The sequence below is a fragment of the Agelaius tricolor genome, unplaced genomic scaffold (assembly GCF_023055355.1).
Source record: "Agelaius tricolor isolate 1412-34295 unplaced genomic scaffold, bAgeTri1.0.p SCAF_9, whole genome shotgun sequence".
NCBI lineage: Eukaryota > Metazoa > Chordata > Aves > Passeriformes > Icteridae > Agelaius > Agelaius tricolor.
The window spans coordinates 29,369,574-29,394,070 of NW_027269269.1; the positions used below are offsets into that span (position 1 = coordinate 29,369,574).

General features: G+C 42.7%; 1 protein-coding gene across 8 annotated transcripts in view; it reads right to left on the reverse strand.

The window, feature by feature from the left end:
• The window catches only part of PHLDB2 (pleckstrin homology like domain family B member 2), a 63,833-nt gene extending 54,050 nt beyond the window's left edge, over positions 1-9,783 (reverse strand). For 4 of the 8 annotated variants that reach the window (XM_071433452.1, XM_071433455.1, XM_071433453.1 and 1 more), the window contains exon 1: positions 11-342. In XM_071433452.1, the coding sequence (XP_071289553.1) occupies positions 11-59 (49 nt within the window). In that variant the 5' untranslated portion in view covers positions 60-342. Of the gene's footprint in view, positions 1-10; positions 344-7,608; positions 9,651-9,705 lie in introns of those variants that run through there. The other 4 variants (XM_071433448.1, XM_071433449.1, XM_071433450.1 and 1 more) reach the window with 4 other exon arrangements.
• Positions 9,784-24,497: the final 14,714 nt, after the last annotated feature.

A 24,497-nucleotide genomic window follows, 5' to 3' on the forward strand; every position in this document is an offset into this window, starting at 1 on the left:
AATTGATTACCTGATCCAACATTCTGGAAGGAGGAGAGGTTACTTCTGTTTGGCATCATATTTCTCTTCTACTGGATGGTTAAAATTACACTAATTTGAGTGAACCAGATAAATTTTGACCTGCAAATAAAGTAAAAAAGGAAAAAAAACCAGCATTCTGTTAAGAAGTGTATCCTAGGAACATTTTTCAAGTGCATAATATAGAACACAATTAGCTTTTCTTCTGGTAAAATTTCCAGAGGCAACTCAAAGAGAAATATGTTAAAAGATATTTAGAAAGGACACTCCACATTTAATATGGTGACTGTGAAAAAAAAAAGTGCCAAAACCTGTCTGCAGCTAGTTTATCCTTTTAAGAGTATATATAATTACTTTTCATAACAGGCCATTATCTATGATCCTGACTCTGAACAGGCAGTTACTAGTCACCCCTCCTGAGTTTTGTCTGTAATCCTGTGGCTTCCTTAAGAAATCACTAACAAGGTTTCACTTTGCTGCTGAAGACTTTATTTGGAAAGCCCATAGCCCAAGTTCAGCCCACACAACACCAGCATCCTGCAATCATGAATAAACCTATACAAAACCAGGTATGTGATCCAAAACAAAGAAAATATGTTGGTATGCAATGATTTTTGAGTTTCCAAAGAAGCCAGACTAGGAATGCAAAGGGAAACTTGAAAGTTTATTTAAGATCAAATTTTAAAATTGATATGGCTACAAGAGAGATTTGGTTTAAAAGAAATGTCAAAATTGAATCCCAGCCACTAAAAATTAAAATTAAATCTAAATCCAAATAGAAGACATCTAGTGAGTTGCTTTATTAACAGATTTATTTATTTTTTATACACATCTGTTTTTAAAAGGTTGAGAAAAAAAAATTTTAATTGCATCAAGTGACAAAATTAATGATGACCATCTGTAGGTCCTCTGGGCTTAGCTCTGGACAAGCAAATAGAAACGTGTCAGAAAAACAAGTAAAGAATGGAGACAGATGTCTGGGCTGTCTAGAGACAAGCTACCTATTTAATTAACTGCAGTCATCACAGCCCCAAGGTTGCAGGTCTGTGGTGCACAGACTTTCTGTGCCATGCTTTTTCATGTTATTCCCTTGGGAGGACAGGCCTGGGAGAAGGGAGCTGGCTGCTGATCCTTGCGGAGGGAGGCTCCTTCTCTCTGACCTCTGGCTTTTGCCTCTCCTGCTCCCCACAACCTGCTCTCCCAAGGGAGGCCAGACCTTTCCCTCTGTTCACCAGGAATCCCCCTGTGCTGGCCTCACTTTGCAGTGCTTTTTCTTTCTCTGTGGAGGTCATTTCTCAGTCCTAAGGAAAGTTTTAACCCCACTGTGCATATTCTGCCCTCACAGCAAGATGCAGGTTCCTTTAAGATCACATAATCCACTGTTCCCAAAAAATGGCACTACTGTCCAAGGAACCAGAGAACAGGAAGCCCCCCAGAGCACTGCAGCTCCTGAAGGGACTCACCCACATGTCAAGGCTTTCCAGCATAACAGGACTAAAATTCTGCAGAGCAGCTGATGGGGAAGAACCTGGACAGCAGAGAGCTTTACAACCCAATTTTCATCCTCAGAAGGTTATTTTATTGACATGAGACATTTACCATCATTTTTACCTCATTTGTCTTCCAATCCATTGACAGACCCCTTTGCTAGCTCCTTCCAGCTTGCCACAGATCCTCCAAACTCAAAGCCTGCACAGCATCCCAGGCACCCAGCTTTGCTGGAGCAGGGCTGGGGACTGCCCCTGGACCCCAAGCACAGCTGCAGCCACAGGCAGCTGACCCCAGCAAGAGGTGACAGTGGCTCTCCCACTTGTCTGCAGACCAAACACTGAAGGATCATGACACAAATCCAGTTAATACTGCCACTATGTTGACACCTTGGCATATTGCTTGTGTTATCTCTATCAAAAATACTGCACTTTGTGCCCAGAGGTCCCCAGAAAAGAACCAAAAATTTAATTTTTCAGGCCATGTTCAACTTAACACAGAAAACTAGTGACACTCAATATTTCACAGATGTCTGCAACAAAGATGTCACCGTATCATTGAACAGAAAAACAAAACAGGGAAAACTTGGAATTAGAAGACAGAGTAAAGGGTTGGTTAAAAAAACAGGAAGATTCATTGCATTTCCCATGTCTCTGATTTATGTCCCGTGATTTATGGTAAAGACCACCAAAAACCTCATCCTTCCTATCTCGTGAGATGACAGCTACCACTTAATCAATGTGACAAACTCTCCCAGCTTTATATGCTGATTAAGGAGAGCACATCTCAAAGGGAAGGGTTTCTATGCAATTAAAAATTCAATCTTTTATTCAGTGTGGTGAATACTTGGGTTTTCTAACAACCTTTTTTAAGGTTAAATATTTATATGGTTTCATTTCATGTTTGAGAACTCATCACACATTGTAGCATTACTCACCTTAAGAGTTAGTCCTCCTGCAGGGGAAAAACAGGCTCCCAAATGGACCTTTTGTGTCACAACTTCCTCTGGTTACTCCTTCCCCCGTCCCCTGACTGGCTTGGCATCCCTGGCGGCCATCCCACTTCACCTGGAGGCCAGTCAGTCCCCTCTGCCCAGCCCTTAGCTCTGCCCCCCCACCCCTTCCCCTTGATAAGTTGCCTGCTCCATGTGGTTCGCTCTCTTTCCCATCGGGTTTCCCTTCAGCGACTGTGTTACTCTGCCAGAATAAAACCTTGCAAAAGAGCCTTTCTTGCCTCTATTGCTGAGACAGTTGTGGTGAGTGTTGAGTGGAGGTTTGACTGCATTGCCTGAATGTTAACTCAGCCTGCTTTTTGACAGGAGAGGTTTGTTGGGTACAAGAGTTAGGCAGCAACACCTACCATTCTAACACCTGTATTTTTTCATCTCCTTTCCTAGAGGATGAGAGATCGGAGAAGTCATCACTTAATAATAATTGGATTTGAAGGGGAAAAGAACTTTTTAAAAAACTTTCCACTGTGAGCAAAACCAAGAAACAACGAGTGAATTAATGAGCTAATGTAACAAACAGCTCAAAATCCACAGTATATCTGCTCTCATGAAATCATACTCTTTTAGATAAAGTTATGCAGGGCGTCCAGCAAGGCTGACTCTTGTTACAGAGCACATGCCACACTCTGCCTTGTCTGGAATGAAGCAAAATTATTTCATCTGGGATTTATAAAGTCATCTGAAGTGAATGTATACAGCATTACCAATCATGTTTCATCTCTACAGTGCCCAGGCCAAATTAAGTTTTGTTTCACTAACAACCAGAAGAAACAATGATTCACAACTCAAGCAGAGAGTCAAACAAAGGATTCCAATTTTAAGATATTATAACACTGGGTGGCTTTACAGTAAGAACTCCTTTCCCTTGTGCAGTGGTTTAAGCCCAGCTGGCAACTCAGACCCTGTAGCTGCTTGCTAATACCCACCCAGGATGGGGGAGAGAATCATAAAAGAGTGAAAACATGTATTAAAATAATGACAGTTTGATAGATAAAGCAAAGCAAAATAAGGAATTGAACCCCTAGGAAACCCTTCCTGTCCCAGCTTTATATGCTGATTATGATGCAATAGGATGTGGGATATCCCTTGGGCCAGCTGTCCCAGCTATGTCCCCTTTGAACTTCCCATGCCCCCTCAGCCTCCTCACTGGTGTGGCATAAGAAGGTGAACAGTCCTTGACTCAAAAGAAATACTACATAGCAACAACTGAAAACACCAGTGTGTTATCAACATTATTTTCATACTAAATCCAAAACACAATGCTGTAGCAGCTAGCAGGAAGAAATGAACTGTACCCCAGCCAAAACAAGGACACTTTATTGTAGGAGCCAAAAGCTGCAGTTCAACCAAGCCACAAGTACACTACCTGTGTACCTGTGTACCTGTGTACCAGCACTTCCCAGCATTTCATCCATAGATTTAGGGAGAAGTTTTCCCAGCACATAAGCTTCTCACCTATTCCTTACTTCTGCCTGGGCTACCTACCTCCCTTTAGCTGAGTCGCCTCTGGCATCCACTTTGCTCTTATGTTACCAATCAAGAGGGTTGCAGTGCCTCAGACATCATCAAGGCCCTTCTCTGACTGATAATAAACAGTTTTAAAGAAAACTCTCAAACTTGGCCATCTATCTTTTAAGGCTTTTTTTGCTTTTCATTGTTTTTTCATTTTCAGTTTCTCACTGAACATTAACAGTGTCTCCCTACAGCTCTTGGCACTTCTACTATCTCTGACATTTCTATTCAGAAACTCCTACAGCAGTGTATTGCCACTCTTGGAAAACAGATGAAACCCCAACTGAAGGAGGGTGAGGACAAAAGCCCATCACTGGCACCGCCTGCACATCATTAGAGTTTCATTTGGTCTGCCACAAGATCTTCAAATGATTAGGGTCCGTTTCAACTATTCCAATAAAAGACACATTGTTTTGGAAGCAAGAAAGCCTCTGAATTTTCACACTCTGAACAAAATTTGGTGAATGAGTGCTGATGGCTTCAGCATCTGGAGATTTCATTTTCCCACAGTATAGCACGCCTACGTGCATAAACAGACTGTTCCAACACCAGGCTCATTTACTTTTTCCCTGTGTAATCTGAGGACAATGTACTTACTCCTGATTAAATCAAACTTGGTTTTATTCCTGATTTACTCTGCTTATTTACAAACAAAAGTCTTGATAGGCTCATTGGCAAAGTATAACTCACTGGAATCTACTGTTTGCCTCTGAAACACTTACGTGGAAATCCACCTTTCCCCAAGCCCACTGTCATACTAAAACAATATATTCACAGAAAGGCACCTGCATAATTTGGTGGAGATTCTGTACCTATGAATGAACACATCTTTATGAGACATGCAAAGTCATCTCTGCCAAAAACTGGACAACTCAGCAAGGCTGTGATCTAAAGGTTGCCCTAAACATCCTTCTTCATTTCCTCCTCCTCCTACCCCACAACATAATACACCTAACTTCTTGCCAGCATAGTCCTGAAATCTGTTCAGTCCCTGTCTTTTCAAGATATAAATCCTGCAACACATAGGTCTTTGCATGCAAGTGAGCATAAGGCCTACTTACAGGCAGATTGTTTTAGTTCCTAAAACTCACAGCTTGGCACCTTCAGCAACACTAAGTACATTAAAAATCAAATATCTGTGAATCATATTTGACTAAGTCACTCCCTTGCAGCCCTGCAGGTTTCCGATGTGGAAAAGGGAGTGGCAGAGGAAGTCGCTCTTATGGCTTACCTCTTTCTCTGAGAAATTATCATGTTGATACTGAAGAAGAAGAAGAAATAAAATAGTGCAAGAGAAAACACCCTGAGTAACATTATCCCACTCATAAACCACATATATTTTACTGTAACAACCCACATGACTACTCCAAAAATTGCACTTAAATATGACATTTTTAATTACCCTGTCTTATTGTTATAACATGATTCTCTCCTATTTGATACAGATTTATGTTGCAGGCATTGCCCATCAATTGCACTTTCCAATAGATGGACATAATCATTTTAATCAGGTCACGACAGCTGACAATTTTAAATATGCATCAAAAATGAAAACATTCATTTCCATGTAAACATTATGGCTGGGTGACTACAAACTGAGGATAGAGCCATTGACATATGAGACACAAATAAAAATGCTGGGGAAAATGCTGAAGCTTTCTAACTTTTGTGCCATAACATAGCTACTCTTACCTGAAACTGAAACTGTCAAAGCACTGATTTCAATGAATCTAAACTAATTCCTGTGCATTTGGTAAGACAAGATATTAGACCACCTACTGAAACAGCATTACTTTAGTAGACATCACTGCCCCTCCTTACCTTAGAGTCACACTAATCACCATTTCATCTGGAGTAGCTCACTGAGATAAGTTAAAGGAAGGAGGGTTAATCCTTTTCTGCTGGAACAAAAGCCCAGACAGGTAGAAACATACTAGAAGAGATTTCTGTTAAAACTGAACTCCTTTCATCATGCAGAAAGATGGGGTTGACAGAGGACAAGCCAAACTCCAGCCATACTCATCTTTTCTATTTTGGTACTACCTTTCTGGTAGTTAAGTTCCAGAGTCAGTTATCTGACCCAATGACTGTATCATCTCATGACAGTAGTGACAAGCTCCCTGGTATCATTCTGATGCTATTTCATTAACTCCTTTGCTATTGAAAAGTTGAGTATGCTCAAAAGATTTGCAAACTAAAACTTTAAAGTTTCACACAGAGATGGCAAATTGAAAGCTCTGCTGGTGGGCTGTGACTGCTTACTGTGCAGAATAAGAAAACCCAAACCAAACAACATAGCTGGTGTACAAATAAATACATTTAAATACTCTAGACCAATATTTCTCATTCCTGAAGCTCAATAAAACAGACTTTCTTCATCTAAAATTTCAGGAAGGGTATTGAGTGCAAAACAATTATGTATCCAAATTCATATCATGGAGGAGCAGAATTTCTGTCTGTACAAGAGCAGAAACACCTTAAAGAGAAGTTTCTCTGTTCCCACCCTACTTGACACGACAAACTTGCCCCTAGGGCACCCCTGACAAATACAATGAGAACAGGTAGGTAAGGCCCAGAAAATCTAAGCAGATAGAAGAACTAATCAAAACAGCTTCATCCACTCTTATTCTTTTTTCTTCTTGCATGTCCTTACCATTTTTCTCCCATCTATTGCATTTTCCCCCCATCTATTGCATTTTCCCACTCTCAGGCAACCTTTGCCCGTGATCTGCTTTCCTCTGTGCTGATTTCTTTCACTGCCACTTTGTGCCTGTCACTTCCTTCCGTTAATCAGTTCTCTCTAGTGCCCACTTACTCTGACAGCTTCTGTCTCTCCTGTTTTGCTTGTCCTTTTCTCCTCAATTTGTCTCCTTCCTGGGATGTTTGCCCCATATTTCCAAATGTCCCCTCTAGCTCTTTAATGCCTCTTCATTTCCCAGCAGTCTCAGGGCAGCAAGCATGCCCCCAGACTAAATGCTTCTCATCACACATGCTTGGCAAACCCCACCATGGCAGTGACAGCTTGAATGGCACCCACTGTGGCTGCTGTGCTCCCAAGCCATGGGTCTGCTTGTGCCAACACAGGGCAGCATTTACCAGCAGGTCCCAGAACTGTGTTCCCTCAAGTGAGGCACAGAGGTGCGACACCTGCAGTTACACTATTTACTATATAATAAAGGAAGTTAAATGAAGTGGTTCATTTAAAAACTGACTCCACCTGCACAAGACCCAAGCAAGAAAAAAAACCCTCAATCTTGGTCATATTTACACAGTTCCCTCTACACTGTAGTCTCTGGAGGACCTTCTTTGTACAGGGGAAAAATCCCCTTGGATTTCTGTGGCATCTTGGATGTGCTCCACCAGTCTAAAACAAATCCTAAATGAACAACACCTGCTCAAAACACCCAGAACATAATTTTATAGCTGCTTGTTTAATTCAGTGGGAAACACTGTTTGCCTTGCTGGCAGTTATTACACACCAGATTTAACCATTCATTTTAACAAATTAAAATAGAAATAATACACAGTGAACATAGCATTAATCTCTTCATTAACAATCACCAGCACTTGCCCATACCTACTTTGATTAATTCAGCTTTTTTCTGGATCTTCAAGCGGAAAAGACAAAAAAGATCTTCCCATTTAAACATCTTCCATCCTTCTTATCCAACTCCAGCCTCAAGATGGATCAGCTACCTTTACCTCACCCAATCTCCACTTCCTATCTAAACCCAAAATACTTTAAATTTTTCATGATGGGCTTTGTTGCTTCTCAACAATAGTCAAATGATGCCTTTGACTACTTCCATGGATATGGTTGATAATTGTATCTGATAAGCATAGACAGTAACTGATATGGAAAAAAAATGGCCACTCTTCCTGCCCTGGCTGATGGCAAAGATTTCCATTTCCTCAGTAAAAAGAGACACACTAATGAGTTGATTTAGCATTTGTCAAAATGGAAGCAGAATAAATTACTGGTGTGTTAAAGGAACTGTGTAAAATGAACTATATAGAAAGGGTAGGATGTCACTACTTGACAGCCCTAAAAGTATCTCTTTTTCTGTAACCCGCTTAGTTCAGACTCACCCTCCCCATGACAGCAAAGGTAGCTCACTGAGATAAGTTAACCCTCCTTCTTCCTTTAACTTATCTCAGTGAGCTCTCCCATCTTCTCATCACTTAATCTCCTTTCTTTACTACACTGCTTCCTTCTGCTGTGGGAAAGCAAGCCCATCCTCACCCTTTGCAATTCCATTCTATCATGCCTTACTTCCTTCCATCTCTGATCCTTTCCCATGTTAATAACTTATTTTTGAGGACATTATCCACAAGAATATGGAGAATGCAAAAACTAGAAAGTTCACTAAACATGAAAATCTGCAAAAAAGGTTGCTCTGGTGTCCCTCTTCCTCCAAAAGAGAGTGAAGGTGTGGCACAAAAATGCAATATTCTCCATGTTCTGACTGGCAACATGTTCACCCAGATGCCCTGAAGATGCAGACACAGAGGATTCGGGCACGTGAAGAGTCAAGGCACAGAGACGAGATGACAGGTTGACAAGATAAGCATTTGGGGGAAAAAGGAACTGGTGACAAAAGCCATGTGTGTGAGATCAAGAAAGCACTCAGTGGCAGGAGCAGAAAGCCATCTCTTGAGTCTTTATGTAAGCGCAGATAGTCTATTTACAGTTCTGGACATGGGTAAATTCCTCAGGCAGCTTTGGGGCAGGAGAGGGAGCGGGAACCGTAGTTTTCAGCCCTCTGCTCCCTCTGATCGTGGGCAGATATCTTCCCAAGAAAAGCTCTGATCTCCAAGCTGAACTCACCACCGAGCGCGGGGCTCCGGGCGCCCCCGAATCCCACCCAGCTGCTGACAGGGCTACACGAGAGGGAACTTAGGAGCTCTGAATCTATCAGGGGAGATGGAACCCAAACCCCCGATTTCCGTCCGCAAGCCGATCCGCCGTAACACCGAGTTCCTGTCGCTAAACTCCAGCGATCCTGAGACGGCATCCATCGGCGGCTCAGCCATCCCCGCCGGGAACGGGAACCCATCCCCGCCGGCACGGCAGCCCTCGCACAGCCGCAGGAGCCTTTATAAGCCACCAGCCGAACAAAGGATCGCGGACAAAGAGCCTTGTCCCACGTCTTCCCCTCCACCAGGTAGATAATTTACGATGGAAAGCCAAACCAAGCAGAGCCAAGCCCCGCCGTTCCTCCCTTGCTTCCTCGGACCTCGGACGGATGTCCCCGGCGCCCCCGGAACAGAGGCTTTGTTCGCCAGCGGGGAAGCGGCAGAACCAGGGGAAACACCCGGACAAAGAGGGAGAAGCCTCTGGCGACGAAAGGGATAGGGAGGAAGGGAGCCCCGTCTCTATCAGCTGCGGGGTCCCTGCAGAGCCGGGCGGCAAGGGGGGACTCCACCGCCCTCACCCGTCAGACGTGCGAAGGGACGGGAGGCGGGGGAGTGGATGGGGATGATGGTGGCACAAACTCCCTTAAAAGTAGCCCAAAAAACGGAGACGGCTGCAAGCAGCTGAGCCGGCGTCAGCCCAGGCTCTGCGTATCCGAGAGGGACCCTCTCCCCATCTCCGCGGGGCCCCGCCGCCTCTTTCCATCCTGGCGGCCTGAGAGGGCGTCACCCACCCCGCGGGACAGCATTTCCCCCGCACTCACCGCTGCCTCCCACCGCCGCTCCCCACGCATCCCGGTCTCCGCCGCCCGCCCGGCTGCAGGAGCGCCGCCGCCCCCGGGAGCCGCCCCCTGCCGCAGCGCCCGCCCCCCGGCGGGGCCGGGGCACCCCCGCGGGCTGAATGGTTCGCTCCCCTCAGGCCAGGGTCGCGGGAGCGGGGCGGGCAAAGGGCAGCCATGATCGGGGGAAGGGACGGAGCAGGGGGTGGACGGACGAGAACGGGAAACGGGCACAGGGATGTTCCCGGAGGGGCCACCGTGGAGCTCTTCACGATCCATAAATATGAGTTGGCTGGCAATTTCCTGCCCGCGAGATTAGCTGAGCAAACAGGGCGGCGCTGGCAGGGCGCGGGCCCCATTTTGCGTGCCTGGGGCGCGCTTTACCTGCGCCTGCCCTCCACCTCATCTTCCTCCTTCTCATCCCCGGGAAAGCCGTGTTTCAGAGGGAGCTGCCCTCCGCTCTCCTGATCCCGGAGCGGAGCCGGGTTGCCTCCGTTCCCTGACTGGGGCGACCCTGCCACTCACTCAGCCCGGGGTCACACCCTGCTGTTGCCTCTGCCTGAGGGGTCCTGAAATTGAAGATTTTCTCTTACCCGAGAAAAACACACCCATGAAAGTATGTGTGTAATACATAGACACCCTCGTGTGTATACACACACGGGGTCCCAAAAGACCCCCGACCAGTCCCCATGCATCACTGAAGGATGTAGCTGCCACCACCAGCTCTTTGCTGTTTCCAAAGCAGGGAAAGGGCTGGTGAGACCGGCCGGTCCTTGCTGGAGGGATTTTCACACCAGAGCAATCCTACAAACCAGCACCAGCTCGGCAAAAAGTGTTTGCAAGAGCAGCACGTCTGGCCCGTCCTTGTTTGGCAAGCGGCTGGAGGTGCCAGGGCCCACCTTCAGGGGTCCTGGCTCAGGAGGCTGCTCAATGACAGAGGCAGTATCCTGCGGGCTTGGAGCTGTTACAAGGGGGAAAGAAAAGGGGATAAAGCCTCCCGGGGAGGGGTCGTCCCTCGCCCGGGATCACTGGGTGCTGGCAGCCCAGGGCGTATAACCAACCTTTGCTTTCTGAGCGCCTGTGCAGTGTCAGGCTTGGTAAAGAAATCCCGGCAGTGAGAGATGCGAGCCAGCCTGGAGGACTCAGGGCAGTGAGCCAGAGTATCCTGCACAGAGATCTTGTTCCATGCTGTGTGGCCTCGTCACTTTACCTTTCCCCATTTGTTTCCTAAAGAGGGAATTCGGGGATAGCAGCACTTACCTGCTGTGCAGGGGTCGTGCGGGATGGGTCAAAGCTCACCCAGCACTCAGCCAGGTAAGTCACTGCTGCGACTGCTGCCTGTTCCCGTGTACCACGAGCAAACAGAGTTTGCTGTGATATGCTTCCTGCCTTAGGTATTCCAGGGGATACTTTACTTGGCTAGAACCATTACTTTACTACAATATAAACTTGGTAATAACTCATTAGTACCTGAAATCTATATAGTGATACCCACAATACTAGAGAATATTTTAAAAAAGATGCCCTTGACTGTCCTAGTGTCTACTCTGGTTTACTATAAAAAGACAAGCATTGAGACTAATTACTCTGAGGCCAGAACCTAGATGGTCTCTTCTGTGGTGCCTCTATAAACATCCCAGTGTTTCATTTTCCACTAGCATTGAACCTGGCTCTTCTGTTTTGTTCACTGAGCAAGCAAGGCACTTAAAAAACAAAGGCATATGTGTGTAATAAATGCAGAGTTACAGGCATGCTCACAGTTGGTAGAACTGAAAATTGCTTTTAATCCTGCCACAGCCAGAACCAAAAGCAGCCAGCCTTCCCATCATCTCACATGATCTTCCTTTTCCTTTTAAGTGGGAAAAAGTGTAAGTAATAGTCTGCAAAAATCTCCCTAGGGAACGTGAAGCCTAGAAGTATGGAAAGCTGCAACTTTGCTCTTGTGGTCAAACCATTGCTCTGAAGGACTTGTGATATGTCAGCTGAAATATTCCTTCACTTAGCTCCTACCCAGTAGGTGTGGAGGCAGCAAAGCTGGGTAAGGCAGAACATATGTTTCCCCTGCTACCTGTATGCTGTGAAAACTTTGTCTTAATCAGTGTAATCTGTTTCTTTTCAGCAAAAGAAATACAAATACAGAATAGGACTTATTTTTAAAATAATAATAAGTACTCAAAATAATAAGTACCCAGCCATAGCTGAGGTTCTGAAATAACTTGGTAAGTTGTAATGTTTAACAGGCAAGAGTCTGGCAATACAAAACAACAACAAAAACTCCATCTTACATTTTATTAGTAGAAAATACTTAAAAATTAGGAAACAAGAGTACCTCCATAGACTAAAGAGCTGAAAACTCTTGTTGGAGCAAAAGAAGCAATGCTACTAATTTTAAAAATGTCAGGAAAAAGTATATGGAAACTTGCATGAGAGCTACGAGTCATAGATGGGTTCTACAGTCCATCTAGCTAGCATTAACAGTTTTCATGGCAATTATACTTCAACATCAATGGTACTGCATATCACAGAGGCTTTTAAAATTCTCCACCCTTCAGTATGCAAGCATGCCCGATAAAAATTTGGTTTCCATGGTAATCCATATAAGTAGAAATGGAATGTGGAAATGTTTACAAAAAGCATGCTTTAATCAGGAGAACTGCAAATGGTAATAAAATGCCATTTTGTTACCATCCTTCAATGCCACGCTTCTGTAAAACAGGTGAAATCACTTCAGCTGCTTCAGAACTGAAGTAATCTCTGAGCAAGCACCCGCAGTCACAACCTCTGCATTACCTGGTCCCTTACCTTCACAGATTTTATCCACATCAGGTGTGGACAAAGACTGCATTTTTGTCAAATGAGCCAAAGCCCACAGCTGGGAGTTGGTTCAGCCTTTTGTTACCTGCAGGAGGAGAGGCCATTCCCAATCAGACAAAGCTGGTTGAGATAAAGCTTCCGATTGATGACTGGGTGCTGTTACACCCAGCCTTTTCTTTGGTGGCAAAACTGGTCTTGTGTCTTCCATTTTGTGCCTTAACTACTCATTTGGATTCATAGTCTATGATTTGTTACATTCTTTGGTGGGGTGATGCAATTATTTATTAAAACCAGATCAAGAAAATGATCCAGGTGAAAGCTATTCCTTCCCAACACCTCTATGTCTTCTGAAAAAAGTCCAGAAATTACTTGTATTAGAGTGATTGATGAGAAGAGAAACAGCTAGATCTGAGCAGTTGTGCTTCAGACTGAACCTTTGTTTCTTAAACCAGCATCACCAACACACCAATGGATTATTAAGTTGCACACTTTTTGAACAAACCTGTTACAACAATTGAAGTCATAAGGATTCCGTTTTCTAGGATGTAACCAGAGCATTTTGAACCACCTGTCTATAGCTTGAAAAGCAGAACTTTGGGTGAAACTTCAAAGTAAGCAGTCATTCCTCTGCTGTAACTTCCTCAAAGACATTTTGAGGCAGTGTAGCAGGCTGGATTCTAGGTTTTGAAAGAATCTTGATTTTTAAGGCTCGTTGGGAATCTGCAAAATCAAAAAGCAATGTGGAGGATGACTGCATTCATCAGTACCATTCTGGTGAAAAAAAATATCACACTCTGTACTTACACTGGTCATCCTAGTTAAAAATCTAAAAAGCTCTTAATTTAGCACTCAATGGAAATGTATATTAGTAGTAAAAGAAGTTGGGGTTCAACCAGTGGAGTGTTCTTGTGACTTGTCCTGGAACTTTCTTGAACTATCACACAAGAGCTATCAAGAAGAAACTCCCTGGGGAAAATAAGTTACATGAGTAATCAAATCTCATGCTTCAGGGCACAAGTCAATTGCTGGAAGTCTAAAGAAAGGAATTTCCTTACACTCTTCCTTTGCACAGTTGTACATAATTAACTAGGTTGTAATTGCAAGGCAAAAAAAGCAATTATATTTTTTACGTTTTCTGAATCATCAGGCCCTGGCTGCTTTTGCAGTTGAATTCAGAGCTTAAGAGACAGGTCTGGTACATGGGTTTTGTTGCACTTCTGTGAGTTTTTGTCTAGATTTACAGTACATTTGGGAGGTTTGCTCTTCCTTTATGCTGACTGCCCAGCGCACATATAACTCTGTTGCAGAACTACTATTAAAGGAAGACTAATTTAGACAGTTAATTTTCTGTAAATAATCAGTAGTTACCTTAAAAAAATCTCTCTATAATTGCACAACTCATAATGACTCACTTAAGAAGCAGCAGTGTTGCATCCATAATGGCCTAAAGATATAGACAAGACAAGATTTGTCCGAGAGGTAACTATTTTTATTAAGCAACTTGACCATTTAATGCAATAGAAGAGCATGCTATTTCTTCATTAAATAGGGTATTTTAGTAATCAAAAGAATTTTTGCTACCACAGTATGGACATTGCTTCAAATCACAAGAGCACCTTTTAGCTCCCCTATTAGCTTGTGTATGGTTCTCTGTCTTCACAGCTGATTAATCGCTTCCTTTTCCTAGAATCAGTGTGAGCACTGGTCAGTGAGGGTGGCTGGGGGCTTCATCAGCCAGCTCTGCTAAGCTTTCTGCAGTGCTAGTAAAGTGTTTTTTCCTGTACACAAGTACATTTTGAATATACGATCTGTGAGAGAACATGTTGAAAACTACAAGCACTAGCAAAACCTTGGTCAGTGCTCCTCATAGATGGCAAAGCAGTAGGAAAGAAGTTGGCACAAGACATGGTGCAAATTCTGTAGATACGCTGGTTTACAATTATAGTCACAGATTAGGACAGCTAATAGTTTTGTACTCAGTGGTTGGATACATTGGTACCTTCATTCTATAGTTGCCTTCATTCTCCTTCTAGTCTTATCTTTTACCCAGCAAGCAATAAGCTGATTCATAAGTCCTTACATGCACCAAAGTTTGGTACCTTATGATTTCCTTCTGATTCCAAGCCAGGGAAGTTTTCTATTCTCCTTTGGTCTCTGTTTATCAAATCTGGATGCATATATAACAGTACTGTGGGTCATGTCAGTAAGACAGTACTTCCTTTAGTAGGAAGTGAGATGAACTCTAAAGCAATTTAAGCTATTTGCCCAAGGTTACACAAGAAATCTCAGTGGGGGCATGGTATGGAACAGAAAAACCAAAGTTACTACTTTAATTTCACAGTTAATCTGTGTAAAGATGGATCTCTTTGTGCTGAAATAAATTCTCATTTGTTTTCTTCCTCCTGCAAAAAAGTATTCTTTCCCTTCAAGTGAAATTAAATTAATTAATATGGAGTCAAAAGAGATGAAACAATGAGTTTGTACCAAAAAGAAAGATGGTTGCCAAAGCTTCTTTCATTCTCTTTGGAGACATTTGGGCTTTTGTAAAGGAAAAAGCTTTGTCTAATGAAGTTTAGATAAAATATATTCTCACAACTTATTCATGAAGCTGTTTTTGCTGACAAGTTTTTATATGTGCATTCAGAAGGGTTGTAGAGGTTTTCTTTTCAGCAGATGGCCCCCAAATGTTGAATTATGTCCCATTAGCACCACAAAGGATGACACAATATTGCTACTACTTTCTCACCGTGGTAGAGGCAGAAAAAGATGCAGAGATAGATTTTAGCCTCAGATTTCTGGATTTTTTCTCCTAGCAGAGGCAGGATTAAAAGCATCTGAAAAATGTAAATTATAACAATTCTCTCCCTGTACAGCCCTTATGTAAGTTTGCCTTAAATGCTTAGACAAAATATGCTAAACCCAAAGACAAACATCCTGAAGATGCACTAATACCCAAGGTAAAATCAACCTAAACCGAAATAGAAGTCAAACTACAACCCACCACCACATGGCTTTCCCACTGCACTTGCACCCCCTTCCACCCTAAAAGTATATTGGGATAGTGGAGAATGTCACAGAATGCAATACATTCATCTCCAAACAGAATGTGCAAGGGAAAGGGGAAGATGGTCCAGCACTTCCCCACAGGTTTTTAACAGATGGGTGCTGTAAAAGCCTGGCTCCTGAAGCCAGGATATATATGCCCTGTGCCAGATTATTCTGTTCTTCCCTTTCCTCCTTATGTCAGCCCAAGTTTGGGTTACCCTGGGGAGTAGTGGGGGACCATGCCCAGCCACGGTACAGGTAACACTGTTCCCTGTGCCTGCTGTTGGATGTGCCACCTGCCTCACAGGGTCTGTCACAGGCCAGTAACAGGACTGGGTTCTGGCAGGCTGGGCAGGGGATGAAACTGTGGGAGGGCTCTGGATCACCTTGCTCTTTGTGCAGACTGCAGACTGCTGGAAGAGCTTTTGGTACCTAAGCTTAGTGTAAAGAAAGTAAAGCACTTGGGTACTTCAGATTCAGAACTCTGCATCTCTCCATCTGCCCAGCTGGTGGTCAGTGGGAACTCTGCTCTTTAACCAGAAGCCAAAGCTTTACAGGGCAGCACACCAGCTAATGGTACAAGGTAAACTGAAAAGCAAATAGACACAGATATTTTGGGAATATGAGTAGTTTGAAAATGGTGTTTTACAGGAGCTGAGCCATGAAAAGTCTGCTGTCTTATGCACATGTCCTTGTCTACACTGGTCCCCACAGATTGCCTGTCCCTATTCTGCCGTGCTGCTCCTGGAGCTCGGGCACCCCTTTTACACAGTGCCCCATATATGCTCTTTGCTCTGGGTTGCACTGCTGTGGCCATGACATCACACATTTCCCATGAAATTCCCACTGACTGATGTAGGATTAGGCCCGCAGGAAGCAATAAAATATACTTGCTGATCCCACAGTATCATAGGAAATTAACATATGACAATATTTAGCACATTGTTTAAGTAAATTCTAATTTTGTACTGTAGTTTAAAGACCACTGTAAAATCTGAGATAGGAAGCTGGGGGTAGTCTGGCTTCTTTGTCATAATGCCTTGTTTACATGTTCCTTTTTTTTTTCTTCTTTGTACTACTGAAACCATAAAGCACTCAAGGGGGAGGCATGTCAGTGTTGGTGAGCAACAACCTTCTTTTGCAAGCTCCTCAGACCATCCTGTAAACTAGAAACCCATCCTAAACAAAAAGAGAAATGCACTATTTCAGTGATGCACTTTGCCAACAGGACATAAATTACTAAGCAATATGAAATGGTGACCCAAAAGTAGCCCATAGGAGCTGGGCAATTAATACATAAAGAGAGAGGAGGAATGAGAGCAGTTCCTCATCAGACAGAAACAGTTTGTCATTAGTGCATTTTTTTAAACTTCAGAATTTTAATGGGAGAGAAATGTTTATTTATGCCTCCAATCTCCTCTTTAGTTAATGGAGGCTTCAGGTTCCCCCTCCCCCTTCATTTCTGGAGAGGCTGCCAAGTTTTCCCAGAGCTAAAAGCAACAACTTTCTGTTAAACATTACTTCATGCTTCTGGTATTAATCTAAGAGGGGGCTGGATGAGGAGGAGGGGAAGCTGCAATGAAAGCTGATTTCCTGCCATGCAGTGGGAAATCCATAGAAAATTCAGATCTAACACTAATTTTAACAGCTGGATGACTGCTTTGGCTTTTACTTGCCATAGGAACATACAACTGCATAAGGGTTTTTTTGTTAAAAAAACAAACCAGATGTCAAGCAAAAGGCAAAATGAAAAGGAGGCTTGCATTTGTAAATGCCCCAATTAAAGTATTCTTTTCTGCTACTCTAGTAATATCAACAAATTTTGCAAATTGTCTCTTATTTCTATTAACATTTCTAATATGAATATTCATGGAAAGATAAAATATCCAAGAAAATTGTCTTGCTAATAAGCATTTCAACAAATATTTACTTGGTATGTGCTCCAGCCACCACTTCGAAAAGGGTATTAGTGAATTTGAGAATCACACAATAGAGACATTTAAATAAATCTTCTTGATGGAGATGAAAAAATCATCACAAAACCAGTAGATTGTGAACACTCAAAATATAAGTGAGAAAACTGTCCTGTAGCAGTCCTGGCTGTAGACAACATACAGCACAGAACTGTTAGCACCACATCTCTCAGGCTTGACTATTTTGTTAATAATTGTTTGGACAGTGATGGCCACAAACGTAATCCTTTATCTTGACTATTTAAAATAATGGCTGTTTTCTTCTTTCAATGATTGTTGCTCCACCTGTTTCTTACACACCATGTGGCTCCAATCACAACATATTGTAGAAGATTTTTTACAATGAAGCAAAGAAACCTTAATACAGTACACATGCTGAAACTGTTTTGCAGATGAAGCAGGGCTATAGCTTGTGTGTGTATACAAGGAAGGACCTTTACCACAGATCATATTGATTATAAAGCTTTACCTGCCTGCTGATGCATGTAATCAACAGAACATGGCAGCTGTTTTTTATGTCCCTAGCTGCAGCCTGCTGTTAGGCTGAAAGTGTTAAGTCACCCTTTTCATCAGTCCCAGGCTTGCATTAGGCAAACTGGAGGACTCTCAGGAGAAGTGATGCCTGTGAAATCCCAGAAGCTAACACCCAAAATATGAAATTATGCTATGTGAGCAGTGAGGCTTCTCAAGGGGTAGATAAGCACAGGGCTGGAACATTTGATAGTCTGAAGTATTGATGGGCAGGAGAGACGAGGAATGAAAGCCTGGAAAACGAGAGAATGAGAAAAGTTCCTGTGGATATCACATTAGAAAGAAGTTTTAACAGGTGAAACTGCTTGAGGTGTTGAAAAGGCAGAGACCTCTAAAAAGAAAATTGTTTCCAGTTTTTTTAATTTTGTGTTCCTAAACCCCAGGACATTATGCATAGTTTTTAAGTCAACAGGACTATTGCCATTGCTCTCTCTGTACTCCAAAAATTCCAGCTGGTATCAGGTTTTCCTTGTAATGGAAACAAGCTGGCAGAACTTCAAAGTCTTGATAATAGTTTATACAGAGAAAGGACAGGAACAGTTAGTTATACCTCCCTATTAAAATGCTGTTTTCACCTCTCAATTTTTTTGTAGAAGTTGGATAGGATTTGGCAATAAAATGGTGCCACTTGTATCTGGTCAAACCTCAGGAAGAGAAAGTCAAAATGTAGCTGTACTGGAATTTGTTTGGGAAAGGTTATCGGAGAGCTCAACTTTTGTTAAATATGCCATGACCAGGGGCTATGAGCACCATGAAATGGTGCTCATAGCCCCTGGTCATGGCATATTTAACCATATGCTCACCAGCCTTGATCTCAGTTGGACAGCTTTTCAGTGGCTAAGAAACTGAAATGGAAGTTTGAAAAATAGGGATATATGAGTATCCTATTTCTTTATTGAAAGCACATGCAATCCTGATAAACACTAAGACAGTATGAACCCTCCAAAGAACATAGGAAACTGAGTGAAAAAATGAATGAATGAAAAAATGTTGAGTAAGTGAAAATAACACTTCAAAATAAATTTGCCTTTGATTAACAAATCCAGTTCAAACAATTCCATCTGAGTCTTAATCTTTTTTAAGTTTTTACTGCAGCAGGATTGTAGCTTCAGTTTCAAAACTGTCCTAACTTTCTATTTTTACTTCTTTGAAAAAAATATTTCTCTTTTAAAAGTACTACAGTCCCTCATTTATTTTCTTCCTTCTTTTCTTCTTCCCTGATCATATGCAACAGCAGAAATGGCCTTTGTTAGCTTTTTCTGGGCTGGCAAGAAGCCCAAAGATCCAGCTGACAAAAACCTCAAGTCAGCAATTCCAGTGCGAAAGATGTCCTTTTCAGAGCCCCCGTTTCACAGGATCCCTGTCACGGAGCACCTCAGCAGCTCCACACAGAAGAGCCTTGCATTGCCCTTCCTTCCAAGGTGAATTATCCTTGCTCTGTTCCTTGTGTTTCAGCGCTGAGCTCTCAATTCCCCACCGATGGCTGCCTGGCGTTTGTGCGCTGAGCTCTGGGGGAGGCTGGTGTGACAGCAAAACAAAGCTCCCGTCACTGGGTTCAAGAAGTGACTGCAAGGCTCAGTGGGCCAGCTCCTGTGCCTCCCAGCCTTCACTGCATCTGAAACAGAGCACCCTGTACTCAGAGGGAAGCAGCTTGAAGAGGCTGTGTGAGCCTAGACACAGTAGGGTCAGCAAAAGGTCCCCGAGTTACATACATGTGTACTGCTGTAATCGTCACCCACTACTGGATCACTTGAGTTTGCACCAGAATTTCTAACACAAAAGGGTCAAAATCTTCACAAAAGTTGCTGGTTCACAGTGGGCAGCACTCAGAAAAACAAATGCTGTGAACAAACTTAAGGGTCTATCTCATGCTTTAGTTGAATAAGGTGAATTTTGATTTATTTTTTTCCCCCAAGGGAATTCAATGATTTTTGAGGAAACAACACAGTAAATAAAGACTTCACTGGGCTGTGCACTGATTGGAACTACAGCTTTGGAGTACGGAAGTGGTTCATCCTGCAATCACAGCACTTCATTTAATATCAAAATAAGCACTTATTTCTCATGCAGTTTTCTTTCCTGAGCCTTTCTTTAGTGGACACAAGTGAACACTGTGCTTTTTGTTCTTTCTCCTCCCCTTTCCTCAGTGATCCTTTGGTATTTACCTCCTCTCATTTTGGATTTCCTGTCTGTAGCCTAGGGAAAGGATTTTCCTGTGAGAAACAAATGTCATGTTGCTGATCTGTTTGGATGCCTATAGTTCAAGCATAACCTCCATGTGAAGCAAAGCTCTCATCTACCTGCTACCAGAAGAGTACTGCTCTCAGATTTATTTATTTTTCTGAACCATTTCATTTGGAACTAGCTTTATAGAATCAATTTTCTGGTCCCTAGCAGAGCTGCTGTTTCCATTTTTAAAATTAAGGTGGATAAGTGTTTTGGGTAAGTGAAGACCTAAACTGGATTAAATCTCAAAATTCAAGCCAAACATAATTTTGAAAACATATGTACATACATACTTTCTGTAGGGTACTGTGTAGCACATATGCTTTGGTTACTGTATTTGATGTTTTGCTCTGAGAGAGGGAGAAAAGCAAGTGGGAGTACTCTGCATTTCTTCCACACATATACAAAGAGCAGGGCGCGGTGACTCTAGTAGAAGCATCCAGGTATGGTGATATTAAACACACACAGCTGTTCCTGAAATTGCAGAAGGTGGTTCTGCATAAGAGAAGAAATATTCCTGGCAATTCACACCTAATTATTCATGGAAATAAAAGTCACCAGCAGGACAAGAGAAGGAAAGAAAGCTCTGCATTTGAGCAGCAGAAGTCCCAGAAGATGTGTCTGCTCAGATGGTTGAGACTCAAAACTTTCTTCCCCTCAAAGACAGATCAGAGCTTTTCATTTTTTCCAGTGATCACAGAGACCAAAAAAGCCTTTAGCCTCTGGGCTGAATCGTGTCTGAGGCTGTTGAGCCTTTGGTGACTTCCTGACAGGCATTGGAAGTGCTTGGGAAGAGAGGTGCCACCTCTCTTCTCTGGCTCTGGAGAGCCAAGAAGACGTACCACAGTCGTGCTGTGAAGACAGAAAAGTAGTTTTTGGAAGCTCCCTGGGGATTACGTTTACGTACATGCATGCTCAAGTGCAAGGTACAAGTCCTATACTGAGCATGTGTCATACCAACAGAGTGCAGAAGTAGGGCTAAGGAGTGGGGTATATTGCTTAGTGCATTTTCATTTAGAGGTCTTCAGGGTGTTTGGTGCTTAGGATGTTGAAAATGCCTTAGATTTCTTTGCTATCCTCTTGTGGTATGTGATAAGAGCTGCTGGATTGCCGTGATTGCAATTGTGGCAAACAACAATCTGTGTCTTTGAATGGTTATGCTGTACAACTTCAAGCTGTTACAGAGCACTGGGGAGGGTTTTGTGCTTGTGGTGTATGCAGAATATGCAGAATGGGTGATTTGTAGACCTTCTGAGTCTGACCCCTCTGCTTGTGAGGCATTGGATTGGATGACCATGGTGGCTTATTCCATGTACAGTGTATGATACCTCACACTGCTCACTCTTTTAAGAGAAATAAATAATTGCCTTTGTATTCTCACTTTGAAAATTGACTAAAAACTTCTTTAATGCACATGAAAGAATGTCTAGATGTTGAACTGTGGGTAATGCATTCTGGAAATCTCAAAAAAGCCAGTACTCCTGCCAGTGCATCACCAGAGAGCTAACTGGAGTTCAGAAGAATGCAGCAGGATCATGTGCAACCTTGCTTCAGTCTTACCTTGAACCCATTTGCTTTTCATTTTCTTCAATATCAGTATAAGAAGAATCTAAATCTACATTTAATGATCATTCATGGGACTAATGAAAGGCAGATGCAGACAGTGCTTTAATAAAAGTCAGACTGGGTTGCAGGGGAAATTGCGTAGAGCTTGCAGGCACTTTCAAACCAGAGGGACTATCTGTGAAAGGCACAGTTCAGAGAGTCTTGAAATTTGTCTCAAAAACTCATAATGTTAGAAATCACTTGAGGTCAGGCATATAAATAGACTTGTCAAAAGCCTTGTTTTTTCAATTAAAGACACAAGGGACAACCTTTCTGTCACAGCAGACAACCCATTCACATGCTAAATCTAGTCAACAAAACAAACATTGCACAAAAAACCTTCTAGGCAATGAGGCAGGTGAATAACCAAGAAAAGTTCATTGAAGGGAGAGACCATGCTGGACACTCTAGTAATCAAAGAGTAAAACTGAACTGTGATCATGCTGACTGTATGTACAGTAAAGAAAAAAAAGCAAACCTCCAAGTGCAGCTCTCACTTTGCTAGTTCAACACTGTAACAAGTAAATATTGCTATGTGGAAAGCACCAGTAGAATTGATTTAGGCTAGGTGGGTCTGGTTTGTGTTTTGTTCTGACCTGGCCTTTTCCTTCTAATTGATGCTAATTTATATTTTCCACACTGAAATCTGCATTTATATTTTCCACACTGGAGTTGCATTCTAAATAAAAGGTTCACTTGCTTAACTACAGTTAAAAGCTGAGATACCTGCTTCTTTGCCACTGCAATAATGAGGAGATCTATCAGAACATTGCCATCTAATACTTTTGCATAACTTATCTCTTGCAGGTGGACAAGAGTTGGAATGTGGCACTGCATTTTTCTGATACAAAGCCTCCTGATTTCGGGGCAACTCATTAAACACAAGTTCTCATATATCAGTGAGTACTTCAGAGCAGATAACACCTTGCTTTCCTGAAGCTCCAGGTGCCTGACTTCTGAAAACTCAGCTTTTATTCAGTCAGAGAGAAAGTATTTATTTGGCTGTGAGTTTCTTTATGCCTTCTCTGCATGCTACCCTGTTGTCTTTCTGGTTTCTCTTCCACATGAACAGTATTCTGCCACCTGCATGTTAATTCAGCCTGTTGTCAAACCCTCCACCTACATAACATTTTTTAAACAGCTTTGTGTATACCCTTATTTTTGGGGTGGTGGCTCCTATTGTTTCAGCTATCTATTCCTTAAAGCCTAATTGCACTTTGCAGTTGATTCAAATGAATGGTGGTTGTTACACCCACTACCCTCAGCAAATGCCAGCATCACAAGATATGCATTTTTAGTACCCAGGCAAGCCACTGTGTTTATGTCCCTCAGAACTACTCAGCAGGACACTAACCACGGATTACAAGTTTGCTCAGATACACAGATCTCTTCTCAGGGAACTTCTAGAGCTGCAGACAATCTTCGTCTACATTCCTACAGTAGTGAAACCTCTTATTTAAATGCAGTGGCTCCCTTTTTTTTTGACAAAACTAGACTCTGAGTACTACGAAAAAATGGCCTGTTCCACTCTACCTCTTGCTCTATAAATAATTTTCCTATCCCCAGCTAAATCTATTTTCCAGTTAAGTATGCCCACAGGCTGTTCTCTTTGCTGAAAGATCTGGATTTTGTCTTAACTGTAGATTCATAACTTTGTGAAACGCAACTCTACACATTTCAAAATTAACCTGTATTGTCAGCTAACCTTAATGTGGTAAGATACAGCACAGCCAGAATAAAGAGATTTTTACCTTTCAGTCAAAACTGTCTTTTATGGCAATGAGTAGAAGCTGGCTTCATTCTCTGGAAAGCTCTTGACATTGGGACACCCACATTCAAATTCTTGCTTTGTTTATCTTAGTGGGTCTGGAGTAAAAACCTCTGGTCCAACTTGGGCAGAACTTTTAAGTGGGATTCTGTATCAGGTCAGAGCCTGGTACCACAAAACAAATATTCAGGAATTAAAACATCCCATTAGCATCCAAAAGCAAACGCTAGTGCAACTGAGCTAACAAGAAATATATATGTGTAAAAAAGAACATTTCAGACCATTCTCTTTTCACTCCAACATTGAATAAACAAATTCCAAACTTCCAATACTGCTGAGGAGCAAGCATTGTACTCCAGCAGTAATAGAACTGCAGCACTGGTAGCAATGGGGTTTGGGCAGAAACCTTTAAAATTCCACTGCTCAGAGGGTGTTTCAGACTTTTCGATGATTCTTCAGATACGAGTCTCCTAGAAGCCAAATTGTGCCAACTTTTGTCTCTTCCCAACTTGTCCAGGTTTCTTTACTGCCTTTGCTTCCTGGGCAAAAGGAACACCTGATGGAACACCTGATGGAAAAAACACCTGATGGAACACCTGATGGAAAAAAAAAGCCAACACCTGATGGAACAAAGACTGCTGCCCCTTGCAGAGCTTCACAAAGCCCAGGATGGTGCTCTGAGTGCAGCAGCAAGCTCTCTTCCCTGCAGTGCTGCAGATACTCCACCCTGCTCCTGCCCTTTAGGATCATCCCCTTTAGCATAGCTTCCAGACGCTCAGCTCTATGTTGGACCACTTCCAAGGCTAAGGAACAAC